The sequence below is a fragment of the Grampus griseus genome (genome assembly GCF_964374135.1).
Source record: "Grampus griseus genome assembly, chromosome: 9".
Taxonomy (NCBI): domain Eukaryota; kingdom Metazoa; phylum Chordata; class Mammalia; order Artiodactyla; family Delphinidae; genus Grampus; species Grampus griseus.
The window spans coordinates 54,034,813-54,051,976 of NC_139003.1; the positions used below are offsets into that span (position 1 = coordinate 54,034,813).

At 40.2% G+C, this 17,164-nt stretch overlaps 1 protein-coding gene across 1 annotated transcript in view; it reads left to right on the top strand.

The window, feature by feature from the left end:
- The first annotated feature begins 531 nt into the window (after positions 1-531).
- Positions 532-17,164, top strand: part of CDK14 (cyclin dependent kinase 14) — a 583,384-nt gene continuing 566,751 nt past the window's right edge. Inside the window, exons 1-2 of the mRNA XM_082661962.1 lie at positions 532-759; positions 7,532-7,563. Coding sequence (XP_082518088.1) covers positions 669-759; positions 7,532-7,563 — 123 coding nt within the window. The 5' untranslated portion in view covers positions 532-668. The remainder of the gene's footprint in view (positions 760-7,531; positions 7,564-17,164) is intronic.

Below are 17,164 nucleotides of genomic sequence, written 5' to 3' on the forward strand. Positions count from 1 at the left end.
CGAGGGAGCAGCGCGGGGTCGCGAGCAGGCCAGGGACGGTGGCAGAGGACTCGGGCTCCGAGCGGGGGGCCGAGGTCGCTCCGGGGTCCCGCGCCCGGGGGCCAAGGGGGAGGCGGGGCGGCGGCGGCGGCGGCGGCGGCGGCGGGAGGGGGTTGAGGGCGGGGCGGCTGGCGGTTACGCGCCGCGGCTCTTTCTCCCGAGCGCCCGAAACTCTTCCCGCCCGCGCCCCGCGCCCTCGGCGACCCCAAGCTCTCGCACCTAGTCCCCGGCCCGCCCCCGCCCCGCCTCCGCCCGCGCCACCCCCACAGCCGGCCGCCGGCCGCGCTTCTCTCGGTTACAAAGGAGGGAAAATGAGCCGGGCGGCGGCAGCGGCGGCGGCGCGGCGCTGGGCCACCACTGCGGCGGCTATCGCAGCCGCCCCCGGCACCACGTAGAACGCCCCCGTTCGTCCAGCCGCGGCCCAGGCCGGAGTGTAGCCTGCCTCTCGCCGCTCGCCTCCCCAGCCCTGCGCGTCGCCTCGCGGCCGGAGAAGGAGGAGGTGGAGGAGGAGGAGGAGGTGGAGGAGGAGGAGGAGGAGGCGCCGCCTTCGCCGCGCCGCGCGTCCTCGCCGTTGTCTGCGCTCGCTCTGGACCAGTTTGGGGAAGTTGGTCGAGCCCCGTGTCGCCCAGATGTGCGACCTCATTGAGCCGCAGCCGCCCGAGAAGATCGGCAAGATGAAGAAGTTGCGGAGAACTTTGTCGGATAGTTTCAGCCGCATTGGTGAGTGGCGTGCTGTCCCGGGCACCCGGCCCGGCGCCCCCATGCCCGCGCCCTCGGCCCCGCGCTTCTGGCACTGGCGGTGCAGCGGCCACCCGGGACTGGCGTGGGGGGCGTTGCGCGCGGAGGGTGGAGGGAACAGTGCCCAGGACCTGCGGGAGGGCGACGACAAAAACGAGAGACACCTCTTTCCCTCAGGACCTGAGGGTTCATTTGTGCATGGTCTTAAGCCTACAATTTGGGTTCCCTCTCCTCGCCACTAGCGCTCCTGCTTTCGCGTACGCCGGGGACAGGCGGCGCGGCCGCCTGGGTCACCTATTTTTTTGCACGCAGGCTTTGGTATTGGGTGTTTGGTCAATAATTTAGCTTTGGAAATTGGTGAAATGTTGAGTTTGTACCTTGGTATTGTTTAACACATCCAACCTAAAGAGAAGTGGGACAGATACCTTGGGACCTTTTGTTCGGTACTTCGGGTCCTCGAAAGCGAGATTTGGGCGTTCAGTCTCGAGTCCTCTGAATCTTTCCATTGCTGCAGAGAAATTCGCGCCGTGAACTTGTCTGAACATTTAGGAATAAGTCTACCAAACTTCTTCCATTTACTAGACCAAGGCTATTGTCTTTAACTCAGCCAACCAATTGACCGACAGATAACCGACCGAGAAATGTTTAGGACATTTAAGAATAAATCCATGTCACGGACTATAACAGGGTGACAACAGTGTCACGTGGAATGGGTGGTTAGATTTCTAGGGTTGGCCATTAAAACCCCTTTTAACCTTAAGACGGTAGCTATCTTCTCTAACATCTTAACTTTCATTTACACAGGTAACTGCTTTCAGCAAGAAAATCGTACAAAATAACCCCTCAGAGTCCCTAAGGAGCCTCTAGCCTTTGTTTCACTTGTTTAACATGTCATCCATGTTAATGAAGGTGTTAATGGAAATTAAGCATAAGGTGCTTAATTCCTTAAAATAAAACCCTGGAGTGCATATGAGTATTGTCCTTGTCCTTCCATCCATTCATTTAAAAATCATTGTATAAGTGCATCGTGAAATATGCAAACTTTCCTCAAGTCAAAAAAATGTTTAGCCTACTTTTCTTTGTTGTTTTTAAACTGAAAATTCCATATTGGTATACATAATCTTTCCCAAGATGACTGTAAAGTTATGGTGTGAAACCAATATTTAGCCCTGGTTTTATTTATTTTGTGTATGGGATATTTGCAATTTTACTCTTAGGAGTTAGGGATGTGTATGAAGAGCCCCTGCATTCAAATGAAGTTTGAAGTTAAGAAGAGTGTGAGAAAGCAAGGTGTTGAGTCGCTGTGCTTTATTAAGGAGGATGTTTCAGTCCCTGACCCAAACTATCACAGAGGCGGGTTCTGGAGTCCATTAAGCCCTGTTCTATAAGGCATTAACTGTATATTTACTAATGCTAATGACTCTGTTGGAACTCTTCCAGTTTTGTGTTAAATAATTCATTGCAATTGAATCTCAGTAAGAAACCAAGGACATTAATATAAAAATTCCTTATGTTTAGGTAATTTCAAGGTTTTGATGGACAATCAGTAAAATTTAGATTAACTACAATGCTGGCAAATGGGGTATTATAGTTAATTGGATTTTCTAGCTTACAGAGATTTAGTGATGTGAAACTCCTTTTGATTACAACTCTTGTTAAAACGTCTTCTAAGTTCTAGTAGATTTTACTTCCTCCCTTTCAGAAACAGTACAGTGAAGTGATCATAACTGATTATTTCTTGTATTGATGGAGGGTCATGATTCGAATAGCAAATCTCATTCCGGAATACTGTAAAAGGAGATAAAGAGGTTTTAAATGATTATGATTGTATAACAAGCGCAAGAGATTCATTAGAGTAGCATTACAGAAAATAAGTCTTTGTTATCTATTTATTTTTTGAAGTTTTATTTGTAAAATCAAAAAGCATGCAATCAATCTGATTATTTAAGGATTTTTAAGGTGCTGGAGGCTGTTGAATTGAGGCTTTACTGTGGGATTACGAAGTGCATGGATTTAAAGGTGTGGGCTGTGTGTCAGATGGACTAGGATTTCTGGTGTTGCCGCTTGTAGTGGAGTGACCTTGGACAGGTCCCTCACCTTCTGAGCTTCAGTTTTTCAAGTCAGTTTTGTTATTGGCGCTTAGTGAAATAATGCATATGATGTCCTGTGTTGTATGGAATAAAGACTCAATAGATGTTCATAATGTGTTATTATCATTATTGGTGAGTACAACATGCTGACGTATGGATCTTCTAGGTGGAAAGCAAGAGAAGTAAGAGAAGTGACCACTGACTTTACAGTGTGGCTAACCTGAAAACAGGATGGGTTTTGGAGTTAGGCTGATCTGGGTTCGAATCCCATTTTCCTTGCCTGCTGTGTGCCTTGGGCAACAACTAGCAGAATTTCCTTAGATCCTAGAGTCCTTATCTGTCAGTTTTCTTAAGGTTGTTGTGAAGATTAGATCAGATAAAATACATAAAATATCTAGTGCAATATCTGTCACATGGTGAAGATCAGTATTGGAGGCTATTATTCCTTCTGATTTCTCTGTTTATCTCCTATCTTCCTCATTTCTTCGTTGGTACTTCATGAGGAGATCAAAGAGTGAATGGTTTATTCCTGCTGAGTAATCCAACATCTCAGTATATTCATTCCCTTTAACCAATCTACTCCGGCTTTTGAAATAAACATACTGACTTTATTTTGCTTTTTTAGTATGATTCAGAAGTGTAGTTTGTTAAATGGTAAAATATACAGTATCATTGTTTAGCCATGAAAAATTAGTGATCATCTATAGAAAATGAGGACAATTTTTGAAAGTCTATGATATTCATTAATTATGGATTAATCATTATTATAAAAGATTAATAATAATTCTAACTATATAAAAGCGACAATGCTAATGTTTAATTTACTCACACATGAAAGCTCAGGCCAACTTTGTCACTGCCCACCTCAAATGCAGCTGATCTGAGATTACTATATTATAAAAACACATTGGCTTTCAAGCCATAGCACTCTGATTTACTACATCTGCCAGGGAGTGACTATAACACAGCTATGGTTCTTTTATAAGATGGGTGTAATTGAATTTCAAAGTCATCCATTGATTTCAGGAGTGAGTATTTATGGTTTTCTGCTAAATAGTGTCAGTGTGTTCACTTATTAGGAATTACTATAGTTGTCTCATGCTTTTTTTTTAAAATTTAGGTTAGCATAAACAAAGACAAATGGGAAATTGTTTAAAAAATTTATATTAAAATTCATTTCCTCTTTTCTTTCATTGTTTCTTTTTTATTTTTGAATGATTGCCTAGAAGGAGAAAGGCTTTCTGTAATATCCCGTGTAAGATTAAGGTCGAACTGACATTTCTTCATATTCATTTGAATGCATTTCTTCACACTTAGTTGGATGATCTTCTAGAGAAAGGAAGTTTATACTCTGCGATATACGAGATGAACCCTACGTATACCATTTCTTTGAAAGATGCAGTTTGTGAGATAACTGAATAAAAGGAAGAGGCTGTGGTTACACTGAATTTGGGAGTTTGTTACCTTGTTCTGTAAGAGTGTAATTTTAGAGTCCAGCTGTCACCTGATAAATCCATTCTGTCAAAAAGAAAAATGTAAGGTTAAAGGTTCAGAGGCAAAATTTAACTATTGTACCATATTCTCTCCTAATGTAGTTTCAAAGATTTTAATTTGAAAACTGTGAAATGGAATTTATGATTCTTTCATAAGAGAGAATAGTACATGGTTTTCATATGCCAAAACTTTAGTGTATCTCAAAGGGTAAGATGCTATCCTTTTGCCTTTGAAGTGCAACTCATTAATTCTGCCAGTAATTATCGAGTACCTCCTATGTGCTAGATATTGTGCTGGCATTCAGATTCAGTGACCATTGTTACTGGTCCCTGTCCTCAAGGACTTTAAGGGAAGACAGGCCAATGAATGAGCATGGACACATTCTACCATGAAGATTAGCATAACTTGCTGTTGAAGAACATAGGAGGGGATACCATTTTAGTCTTGATGAGATCATGGAAAAACTTCTGCCGGGAGCAATGTCTGAGCAGAGGACTGAATAGAATATCTGATTATCTTAGATGGCTTAATATATGCCCCTTTGTTAACCCAGAAAAATGTAATATGCTTGTTATTCCATGATATCCTTGAAGACAATTGTGGGTTTGTATTTACATGAATAATTAATGACAATCAGAGAATGTAATCAATAATGAGATGTTGTGTGCTTGTCTAGGTCAGAGTTTATTCATCAATGACCTGATAAATATTTGGCAAAGATATCTTTAATTGGTCTTTTTTGTTACCACTGACTGCTGTTCAGGGAAAGGATACAATATTTAAAGAAACTATGCGAGGTGTCAATCTAGCAATGAAGAGTTCAATGAAAGGGTAGACTTCTTGGTCTTAAAATATTCTCGCCTCTGGTGTCCTGGGCTTGAGAATAGTGTACAGGGGAGATAATCTGACTTCCTGCTCTTTATATCTTAGGAAATACACCTGCAATGACCCTTCTATTTCCTCCTTTTCTTTCTACCTACAGATCCCACCCCTTTATCCAGAATGTTGGAGGAATTGGCAGGACTTAGGTGGCAAGAGAGAAATAGTCCAGTCTGGGTGTTAAAGACATTCTAGTTTCTACTCTCCTAATCTCTCAATTTGAGGGTCTTCCTTCCTTGTTTGCAATTCCCTGAGAGAAGTTATCAACTGTAGTTCTTACTGGTTACTTTGCTTAGGAAAACCCATGGCTTAATCTCCAGAACTTTTATCATGTCCCAGGTAAAGAAGATATATTTAAACGTCTGTGCTGTGAATGATAAGCTTGCTGCTGTAGCTTTGCACTTTGCATGGCAACAACGTAATGTGTTTTACCTTAATCTTTGTTAAATGAGTGAGGTATGAGGCTGTACAATAATTCACTTTGTATTTGAAATCAGTGAGCTAATCATTTCTTATTCCAAAAAATTGTTCTTTTTTTAGATGGAACAACTTGTTTATATTTACATAGGTCACTAATATTTTATGAAGGAATCACTAGTCAAGTATGTTAATTAAAGGACACGCCTTGGGTTGAGAGAGTGAGGGGTATAGTCTAGTAACATTGTTGACTGATATTTAAAGAAAGCCTTCTGGATTAGAAGTTTTATATTGTGAATTAAAAATGTCACCATTAAGAATCACCTAGGATCTTCTACTTTTCTATCCAAGTAGGTTATTTAATTTAATTTATTTATTTGGCCACACCAAGCAGTTTGCGGGATCTTAGTTCCTCCACCAGGGATTGAACCTGTGCCCTTGGCAGTGAAAGCATGGAGTCTTAAATCTTAAACACTGGACCACCAGGGAATTCCCCAAAGTAGGGAATTTTAGATTTAATATAATTTAATTTTAGATTTAATATAAATTAAGTCAAATACATTATGTAATATGGGTGAGTAATTGGATGCAAGATAAACCATTTGAAACTGGGACAAAGATCTGTCTTTTTATTTTCCGTTCGGAAGAAATGGTTCTCTAATGAAGGAAGTAGAGAAAATTATTACAAGATCAGTTTCTTAGGCAAAAGGGGAAGACTAAAAATTAAACTTTGAGAAACATTTTATCTCTCTTGACCTACCCTTTTCTGCCTTAACTCATCACCACAACCACAGACTTCTTGATGTTTTAAAAAGACAAATTTATAGTATGACACAGAGAAAAGAACCTTTGCAAGATTGCTAGACGGTATAATATAAGCTTTGCTGTGATGGCTTCAGTTTAGGCACAGGACTTCTCTCAGAGCTTAACTGCCCAAACTATTTGTTTTCCATTGCTTTGGTCAGAACATAGCTTTAAGAGCTACCCAAGCACTTCTATCCTGAATAGAACTATCCAGTATAGACCAGTAAGCACTTATGCACAATTCTGTACCTCTGAAACATTTCTCAAACTTGTGTTTTCAGCTAAATTCACTCCTTTGTGCATTCTCCTTAATCTGAAACATTCTAAATAATTGTAGGGTTTAAGGAACTAGGTGTTTGCCAACTATATATATGAAATACTTCTCTTTCTCTTTAGAGTAATAAAATTTCAATTCTGAAGTCATGAATATTTAAAATAAATTTTAAGTATTTGCTAGTACCTATAAAATATTCCACATGTATTGTTTCCTTTGGTGATACTTTGTTAGAATAGTTATCATGTTGAAACTGTTTGAATTATGTTTCTGCAGTGCTTATTTTACACGCTTGATCTTTCATCATCAAACTTAAACTTCTCTCAGTATGAAAATCTCATTCCGGGCACTGTGCAGAGTGGATGTCTTCCTGACAACTGGTTTGGGAGGTCCAGCCACCATGCTTAATGATAGACCAGCAAACACCAGAAGTTTAAGGGGAAATTTTTTTAAGATTACTTTTTGATTCTTTAATACTTTCATTAAAACATTTTCCTACTAAAGAAGAAATAGAGGAAAGATATGCATACTTCTTTTCCACAGCTGGGAGGATAGTTCCATTTACATATTTATGAAAGTGTCTCACAAAGATGCGTGCTGTGCAATTCTCTCTCTCATTTGCAGTTTTCACATTTGTATCATAACATTGTTATTCAGGTTGGGGTACGATTTTACTTTTTGAAATGAAAACACCATATTGCTTTGGGTTTTTTTTTTTCTGTTTTTTAGAACTTAGATACTTAGTGTCTTTGAGATGTTTCACAATAACTGTTTCCTTTCCCCTTTTATTTTATAGCTTTGAAGAAAGACGACAACACCTTTGATGAGGTAGGTTAAATTTCTTTATCTAATGTTAGAAGTATTTAATTACGGCCAGGTAAAGTCAGTAGGTGCCAACTTTGCACTTAGAAACAAACAAACAAAAAAATGCCCTAAAACAAAAAACAAGCCATGGCATCTCTTTATTTAGTTACATTATGTTATTTTCCATTTTTAAATAACTGTTCAAATTGAATTTTGGTATCAATCAACAGAAATGTGTCTTTTGAAATTAATAAACAAAAGGCACTCGCAGGCCTTTGTTTTGTTGCTTTCCTCATGTTGTTAGTGCTGGTGAAGCCCAGTGTGATGTGTGTACTCAGGGCATGTCTGGAGCTGTGGCAAGTTGGGCTCCACGGCTCCCTTGCAGCCCTCCTCTGAACTAGGGTATGATACGATGTTGACGCCACATATTGTCTGTCAGACTCCCAAAGGAGGAGCTGACTTTTCCTGTTCCAGTTTTCCTATTCTTTGTATATCAGGTCTGTCTTTATCTACTTGCCACAAAGTAGCAAAAAAGCCTGTTCAAGAAAGGCAGAGGGTTCCTATGTAATTAATAACATTCTGAATGTGATTTTTCAATTGTACTCTTTCCTGAGTTTTTGGTAGTATCAGTGGGAATCACCAGAGGAATAATGTGTTTACAGAATGTTCTCAAGAGTGCTGTAGAGTGAAGTGTTTGATTGTCGCCATCCAAAGCCACAGTCACTGATCTGTGTTGTAAACTGGGCCACGTATTTATATATATGTATATATATTGAGTGTTTATGTATGAACACAGATGTATCTATACAATGTGCTTATCCTGCAGCCTGATGAAAGCATAGATTAGTTTGGTTGTGGTTTGATTTGTTTTAACAGTTGCAGATTCCATGAAATACGCTACCTGTCCTCCCTCTGCTGCAGTGCTTCAGAGAGGAAAGAACATTTGTGCTCATGGAAAGTCCCCTTGGCCATGTGGCTGGCTGTGGTGCAGGGCAAGAGCACTGAGGGGGAACCTGCTCCAGACTGGGATTTCTGGACGGGGCCCATGACATTTGGCTCTCATGGTCTGCTGCTTTGTCTGCTGCACCTGTTCTTTTTTCCCCCGGGTCCAGCTCTACAAAGCTGTGTGTCCCTGGACGCCAAAGCAACTTCCCCTGCCAGCATTCCTGAAACATCCTGTGAAACTTAGTGATTCTAGACCTGAAGCAATAAAGGAGTCTTTTCTTTCCCATCTGTAGTGGGTAATAATGATGTTCCCCTCTAAACCTGTATTTCTGGAATTTCTGCAGTGTTAACTGAGATGTTTTTAGGAGAGTATTTTCTTTCTTCTCAGAAGAATTCAATGTGAGAATTTTGGGCACCTTTTCTCTCTTCATAAGGAAAAGTCTCCCCTTTAATTATGTAGGTAATTTAAGTTTACATTAAAAAAAATAAGGAAAAGGAAAAGAAAAAAACTCCCAAATCCTATTATCCAATTACAACCACTGTTGAATGTCCTTCTTGCCTCTTTCCTCATGTAAAAAACAAACAAAATCAACCCCCCCACCCAAACTATAGCCCATGTATTACATCCTACTTTTTTCTTTTAACCTATAATACATTTTTGCATGTTTTTACAGATGACTCCTAATCATTATTAGGAATTTAAAAAACTTTTTGTCTTGTTTAAACACCACCATTAATGATTGTATGTTATTCTGCCACGTGGCTGTGACATCAGCTTTCAAAAACACCTGAGGCTGGAACCTAGATGGAAGTTAAGAATGTATGAGTTAAACCCGTAACTACCTGCCCTCCCTTACCCCCAAACTTCTGTAAAGCTGAAGGCCTGGATTTTGTAATTTGGGGCAAAATTATCCTTAGCTTTTATAAAGTGTTTTCCTTCCTCGGCTAAAGGAAAGAGATTTGTTAGATACCTTAAGTCAGTAAATCACAGAATGTTCCATCTGGAGGGGACCCTGGAAATCATGTGGCCGATTTCAGCATTTCAAAGGTGAAGGCACTGAGGTCGGGGGCGGGGGGACAGGTGATTTTCAGTTAATCAGGGAAGGCCCAGGGCCAGGAGCCTGAGAGACAGTCTTAGTAAAGACATGCTTGAGTGTGAACCCCAACTCAACCACCCTCTCAAGGGCAATCGACTTCCTTTCCCCAGGCCTTTTATAAAAAATAGAGGTGTAATAATACCTCCCTTCTGAGGTTACTGAGAGGATTAGATAAGCTAAGTGTATAAAGGTACCAGAATAGTCACTGGCACACAGTAAATGTCTTATATTTGGTTTTGTCATTGTCCTTGTGTTTGTCCTCGCCATCATTATTGATGCTCTTACCGTGACATCTGCCTTCTGTAGTTGAAGGGCTGCAAGGAGGATGGAAAGATTTAGTTCAAAGTTAAGTATTAGATCTGAGGAGAATTGCTTTCAGGTATTCCCCTAAAATTCCATGTAAGACTTCATGTGATGATTTGCATATTAAAACTGTAAAAATATTGTCTAAAATACACATTTTTTAGGTTCCTTGAGAGAACGACTGCCTGCGTTCTGCTTTGTAGTCCCTCCGTGTCTTGCACATGGTTAATATTCAATAAATATCTATTGAATATGAATGAATATCTGTTGCAAATGAAGAGAGAGTGTTCATCCCAGGGTCAGCCAATGTAGATTCTCATTTGCCACTTCCTAGCTATTTGTGCAGGTCATTTACTTTACCCAAGACTCAGTTTTCTCATTTGTAAAACCAATCAGTAAAACCATGATCTTCAGGTTGCTTTCTGTCTTTAAATGCAGCATACAAAACAATCAACATAAAATTACAATTTTACCAAGATCAGAAATGAGTACTAGATCTGTGATTACATGAACAGGAAGTCACTGAGTTCTTCTGTGATCATCTTCAGATTATAATGGTAGATGTTTTCTTGAATTCGTTTCTTGGTCCTCCACTTTTCCTGTCAGAGTTGGAGGACCTTACAGTCCATTGGAATCCATTTAAGATTTGAGTCTTGGAATCTGGAGGCTGGGTCAGCTTCTTAGATATGCATGGAGGTGTGGCAACTCCTAACTCAGTATTTATGAGCTGGAGGGCTCCTTATCTCAAGGAGTGGCTTTCTCCAGAGTGCCTGGAGAGGGAGTGTAGTTGCTATTTCCTGACTCATGTAGAGGATTTCTCTAGGTGTATGTAAATGTTTGACTTTGAACAGAGGAGAAAAAGAATTATGGACCTGTTTGAAAGAACTATTTATTTATTTTTCCTTTTCCTTCCCTCCCTCCCTCTCTCTCTCCTTACCTTCCTTCTTTCTTTATTAAAGTATAATACATTATATTAGTTTCAGTTAATGATTCGATATTTGTATATACTGCAAAATGATCACCACAATAAGTCTAGTTCATGTCTGTCACTATACATAGTTACAGAATTTTTTTCTTGTGATGAGCACTTTTACGATCTACTCTCTTAGCAGCTTTCAAATATGCAGAACAGTATTATTAACTATAGTCACAACGCTCTACATTATATCTCTTGGTAATCTGTATGTCTTCTTTAGAAAAGTGTTTATTCAGATTCTCTGCACATTTTTTAATAGGATTGATTTTTGCCATTAAGTTGTATAAGATCTTCATATATTTTGGATACTGATCCCTTTTGGATACACAATTTGCGAATATTTTCTCTCATTCAGTGGATTGCCTTTTAATTCCTTTCAGCAATCCAGTTGCCTTGTTGATGGTTTCCTTTGCTGGCAAATTCAACAATCCAATTGCCTTGTTGATGTTTTCCTTTGCTGTGCAGAAGCTATTTAGTTTGATGTAGTCCCACTTGTTTATATTTGCTTTTATTCCTTTTGGTGTCAAATCCAAAAATTACTGTAAAGACTAATGTCAAGGAGCTTACTGCCTGTGTTTTCATCTAGAAATTTTATGGTTTCAGGTCTTATATTAAGTCTTTAGTCAGTTTGAGTTAGTTTTTGTGTATGGTATAAGATTGGGGTCCAGTTTCATTCTTTTGCATGTAGTTGCCCAGTTTTCCCAACATTATTTATTGAAGAGACTGTCCTTTCCTCACTGTATATTCTTGGCTCCTTTGATGTACATTAATTGACCATATATGTGTGGGTTGATTTCTGAGCTCTCTGTTCTGTTCCATTGATCTGTGTGTCTCTTTTTATGCCATACTGTTTTGATTACTATAACTTTGTAATACAGTTTGAAATCAGGGGGCATGATACCTCCAGTTTTGTTCTTCTTTCTCAAGATTACTTTGGCTATTCAGGGTCTTTTGTGGTTCCATAAAAATTTTAGAATTGTTCATACTATTTCTGTGAGAAATGCCAATGGAATTTGAGTCCATTGATTGCTTTGGGTGATATGGACATTTTAACATATTAATTCTTCCAATCATGAGCATAGAATATCTTTCCATTTATTTCTTTCATCAGTGTCTTATAGTTATCAGTGTACAGGTCTTTTCACCTCCTTGGTTAAATTTATTCCTCAATAGTTTTAATTTTTGATGCAATTGTAAATGGGATTGTTTTCTTAATTTCTCTTTCTGATAGTTCATTATTTGTATATAGAAACAGCAGATTTCTGGGCATTGATTTTGTATCCTGCAACATTACTGAATTCATTTATTACTTCTAACAGTTTTTTGGTGGAGTCTTTAGAGTTTTCCATATCTAGCATTATGTCATCTGCAAGTAGTGAAAGCTTTACTTCCTTTCCAATTAATGCTTTTTATTTCTTTTTCTTGCCTAATTGCTCTGGTTAGGACTTTCAGTACTGTGTTGAATAAGAGTGGTGAAAAGGGCCATCCTTGCCTTGTTTTTTTTTAACATCTTTATTGGAGTATAATTGCTTTACAATGGTGTGTTAGTTTCTGCTTTATAACAAAGTGAATCAGCTACACATATACATATATCCCCATATCTCTTCCCTCTTTCATCTCCCTCCCTCCCACCCTCCCTATCCCACCCCTCTAGGTGGTCACAAAGCACCGAGCTGATCTCCCTCTGCTATGCGGCTGCTTCCCACTAGCTATCTATTTTACATTTAGTAGTATATATAAGTCCATGCCACTCTCTCACTTCATCCCAGCTTACCCTTACCCCTCCCCACCTTCTCTTTTATAACTGCCTTTTCTGCATCACATAAGTTTTGATATGTTGTATTTTCTTTTCTGCTTGTCTCAAGGTGTTTTTTTATTTCACTTTTGCTTTTCTCATTGATCCATTGGGGTTGTTCAGTAGTATGTTGTTTAGTCTCTGCATAAAGTTTACCCTTAAACAATGTGAAGGTGAGGGGCACTGACCCCACGCACAGTCAAAAATCCACACAGAACTTTACAGTCATCCCTCTATATCTGGGGTTCCACATCCACGGATTCAGCCAACCCAGATTGGGAGATAGATGCGGGCAATGTACGTTGAGCTCAGTTTCTAGTCCATGTCCCTCTTTGTTATTTTGTATAAAGAGATAACTAATACCCAAGATGATAAATACGGCAGTGATTTTTATGAGAACCAAAGTCTAGGGGTTAGGTACAAATATGATTTGGGGATATTCCTGGTCATTCTTTTCCATCTTTTGAGGATGGTGGAAGCTGTTGCAGTCTTTTCTCACCCTAATTGTCTTCATCACTGGAGGCCTCAGTGTCTTGTGAATGATGTGTTTGTTGTATACAGTGTTCCAGCTTCAGACTTCCCTGACTTGCTCATCTAAAATATTAAATCTCAGTAACAGTCATTCCTTAGCCCTCTTGCTCCTGTTATACTCCCTCTATCTCTTCTTTGCTGGCTCTCAGTTTCCAGAGGACCCCTCCTCTGCCTGCCCTGTCCCATTCTTCCGTCCCACAACCCATCCTCCCTCCTTGATTTCCTTTTCTGTTCACTCATGGTATATCACTCCCTTGACAGTATCCTCAGTGGCCTTACCCCTTTGTATTTTGCTTGTAATCTACTCTGCCAGGTCTCGATTTTGACCTGGCATCTTTTCCTTCTTTACCCAGTGGCTGCCAAAAGCTGCTTGAGGAAATCACTCTGCAAATAAATTTATCATTTCCAGCCTTCGCTGGAACCCGAGGCAACTGTGCGCAGTCTTGCACTGTGTGGCTGGGCTGTTTCCTGCTGAAACATTTCCACTTCCCTCAAACATTCTAGCTACCCTCCTCCACCCCTCCTTCCTTTACTAGATGACTTTTCCTCTCTATTAATTTGCTAGAGTTGCCATAGAAAAATACCACAGACTAGGTGGCTTAAACAACAGACATTTATTTTCTCACAATTCAGTAGACCAGAAGTCCGAAATCAAAGTGTTGGCAGGTTTGGTTCCTTCTGAGGGCTGTGAGGGAAGGATCTATTTCAGGCCTCTTCCCTTAGCTTGTAGATGGCTATCTTCTCCATGTGTTTTCACATCATCTTCACTCAGTGAGTGTCTGTGTATCCAAATTTCCCCTTTTTATAAGGACATCAATCATATTGAATTAGGGGCTTACCCTACTCCAGTATGACCTCATCTTAATTTAACTAATTGTATCTGCAGTGATCCTGTTTTCAAATAAGATCACATTCAGAGGTACTGGGGTAACTTAAGACTTAAACATAGGAATTTTTGGTAGATACAATTCAACTGATAACAGCCTTCACCTTAGAACACAATAATATTACACATCAGCTCCTTGCCTACATATATACCTTATTTGCTCTAATCATACTTCTTTTTTTTCCCCTGAGAGGAGGATGTGTCTTTTCCTCTGCTGGCCTGGTTCCTCCTCCTATCCTCTTGATTCCTTTCCCTCCTTTCCACTCCAGAAGCTTGTGTAATTGATTCTTTCCTTTCTTATCTACGTTTCCTGTCTCTTCCCCTTTACAGGTATTTCAGCCGAGGTTCTGAGCGTGGTTAAGTCTTCCCCGTCTCTTCCATCGTAATGGAAACCCCTGTGCTCTGTGGTCATTTTTTCATGCTCTCCTTGAGTAGTTTGTCCCTTGGTTTTTGCTGCTCTGTTATTATACTCACGTCAGTGTGGATGGCTCAGCTTCCTGTTCTGAACTCCAAACCCAGGTATCTAGCTGCCCATTAGATGTTTCTCCCTCTGTATCTTATAGTCACCTTGATTTCAGTGCATACAAAAAACAGTTGACCATTGGGACTTCCCTGGTAGCACAGTGGTTAACAATCTGCCTGCCAATGCAGGGGACACAGGTTCGAGCCCTGGTCCAGGAAGATCCCACATGCCGCGGAGCAACTAAGCCCGTGGGGCACAACTACTGAGCCTGCACTCTAGAGCCCGTGGGACACAACTACTGAGTCTGCGCTCTAGAGCCCACGAGCCAGAACTACTGAGCCCGTGTGCCACAACTGCTGAAGCCTGCACGCCTAGAGCCCATGCTCTGCAAGAAGAGAAGCCACTGCAATGAGAAGCCTGTGCACTGCAACAAAGAGTAGCCCCTGCTTGCCACAGCTAGAGAACGCCCGCGTGCAGCAACGAAGACCCTGTGCAACCAAAAATAAATAAATAAATAAATAAATAAATAAAATACAGTTGACCCTTGAACAACATGGGTTTGAACTGTGCAGGTTGGTTCATACGTGGATTTGTTTTCAACAAATGCAGTTGGTTGAATCTGTGGATGCATAACTGTGGATACAGAGGGCCGACTGTAAAGTTATACTCAAATTTTTGCACGGAGGGTTGGCATCCCTGACCACTGAGTTGTTCAAGGGTCATCTGTATTACTAATTCCTATATTCTCTAAACATGCACCTTTTCTCTTTCCTATCTCAGTGATTGGCTTTCACAACCACATGATTTTTCAAGGCAAAAACCTGATACCATCCTAAATGTTCCTCCAAGCCCCACATCCAAGCTTTGGCTTAGTTCTTGTTCCCTCCATCATGCCCATTCCCACTGCTGAAGTGCACATTCAGCCTCTCTTGTCTGGACTACGGTAGTGTTCTAACTGGCGTCCCTGCCTACAGCTTGCCTCCTATTCCAACAGAATGACGGATCTGAAATACAAATCGTGCTATTCTCCTGCGTAATACTTTAAAAGCTCCCTGTCAGGGAACTCTACTCAATGCTCTACTGTGTGGTGACCTAAATGGGAAGGAAATCCAAAAAAGAGGGGATATATGTATATGTATAGCTGATTCACTTTGCTGTACAGCAGAAACTAACACAACATTGTAAAGCAATTATACTCCAATAAAAATTAAAAAAAAACAAAACAAAAAGAACAACTCCCTGTCAACTGCAGGTTCAAGTCTAAATTCCTAGCTTGGCTTTCAAGGCCTTTCATCCATCTGTCGCCTACCTTTCTACCCTTATCAAACAGTAATCTCTTATTTTAACACCTTTATCATCATTCCAGCTGCCACCACTTCAGTTCAGAACTTTATCGCTTTTACCTGTTTTATACCAATAACCTCTTAATTGGTCTTATTGTTCCATCTCTCAGTCCTCCACTCCAGCCTTCCCAAAACATCTTTCTTGTCATTATCCTTACCTAATCAGAGATTTGTACATCAGGTATTTACAGTCAGCCCTCCCTATCCGTGGCTTTTGTGTCCATGGATTCAACCAACCTTAGATCGAAAACATTTGGAAAAAAAATTCCAGAAAGTTCCAAAAAGCAAAACTTGAATTTGTTCCATGGTGGCAACTATTTATATAGCATTTCCATTGTATTTACAAAATATTTACACTGTATATACAACTATTTACATAATATTTACATTGTATTTACAACTATTTACATATCATTTACATTGTATTAGGTGTTATAAGTAATCTAGAGATGATTTAAAGGGGAAGGAAGGGGAAGCTGGGGGGGAAGTGAGAGTGGCATGGACATATATACACTACCAAATGTAAAATAGATAGCTAGTGGGAAGCAGCAGCATAGCACAGGGAGATGAGCTCGGTGCTTTGTGACCACCTAGAGGGGTGGGATAGGGAGGGTGGGAGGGAGACACAAGAGGGAGGAGATATGGGGATATATGTATACGTATAGCTGATTCACTTTGTTGTACAGCAGAAACTAACACACCATTGTAAAGCAATTATACTCCAATAAAGATGTATAAAAATATGAAGTATATGGAAAAATGTGTGTAGGTTATGTGCAAATACTATGCCATTTTATATAAGGGTCTTGAGCATCCATGCTGATACTGAGGGACAACTGTATTGATGTCTGTTTTATGTTAGTCTCTGGATATGCTCAGAACCTGACTCTCAGTCTAGTCAGTCTCACAAGACTTCATCGCGCTGGCATTCGCAGGTTGACCAGCTCCTGTCATCTTGCAGCGTTGGGCCTGGGCACAGATTCAATCTCACTTTCTCTTTATAGTAAGATTTTACATTACTTTATATTCTATTTTACTCTTACGATGGTCATGTTTGCCAGCCCTGGATGATATGAACCCATCGCATGAGAGAGGTCTAGAAATTAACAGACTGTTCTCTGATCATGCCAGTAATCTGGTAAGTCATTATATTTAAAATTCAACATTTTGGATGGCTGAGAAAGAACCTCACTTCCTCCTTAATTCTCTCTTTGGAAATTTAGTTGAAATTTTCTGATTCTTAAAACTTTCTGCACTTCAGTTTTTCCTTTCTATAAATGTTTGAT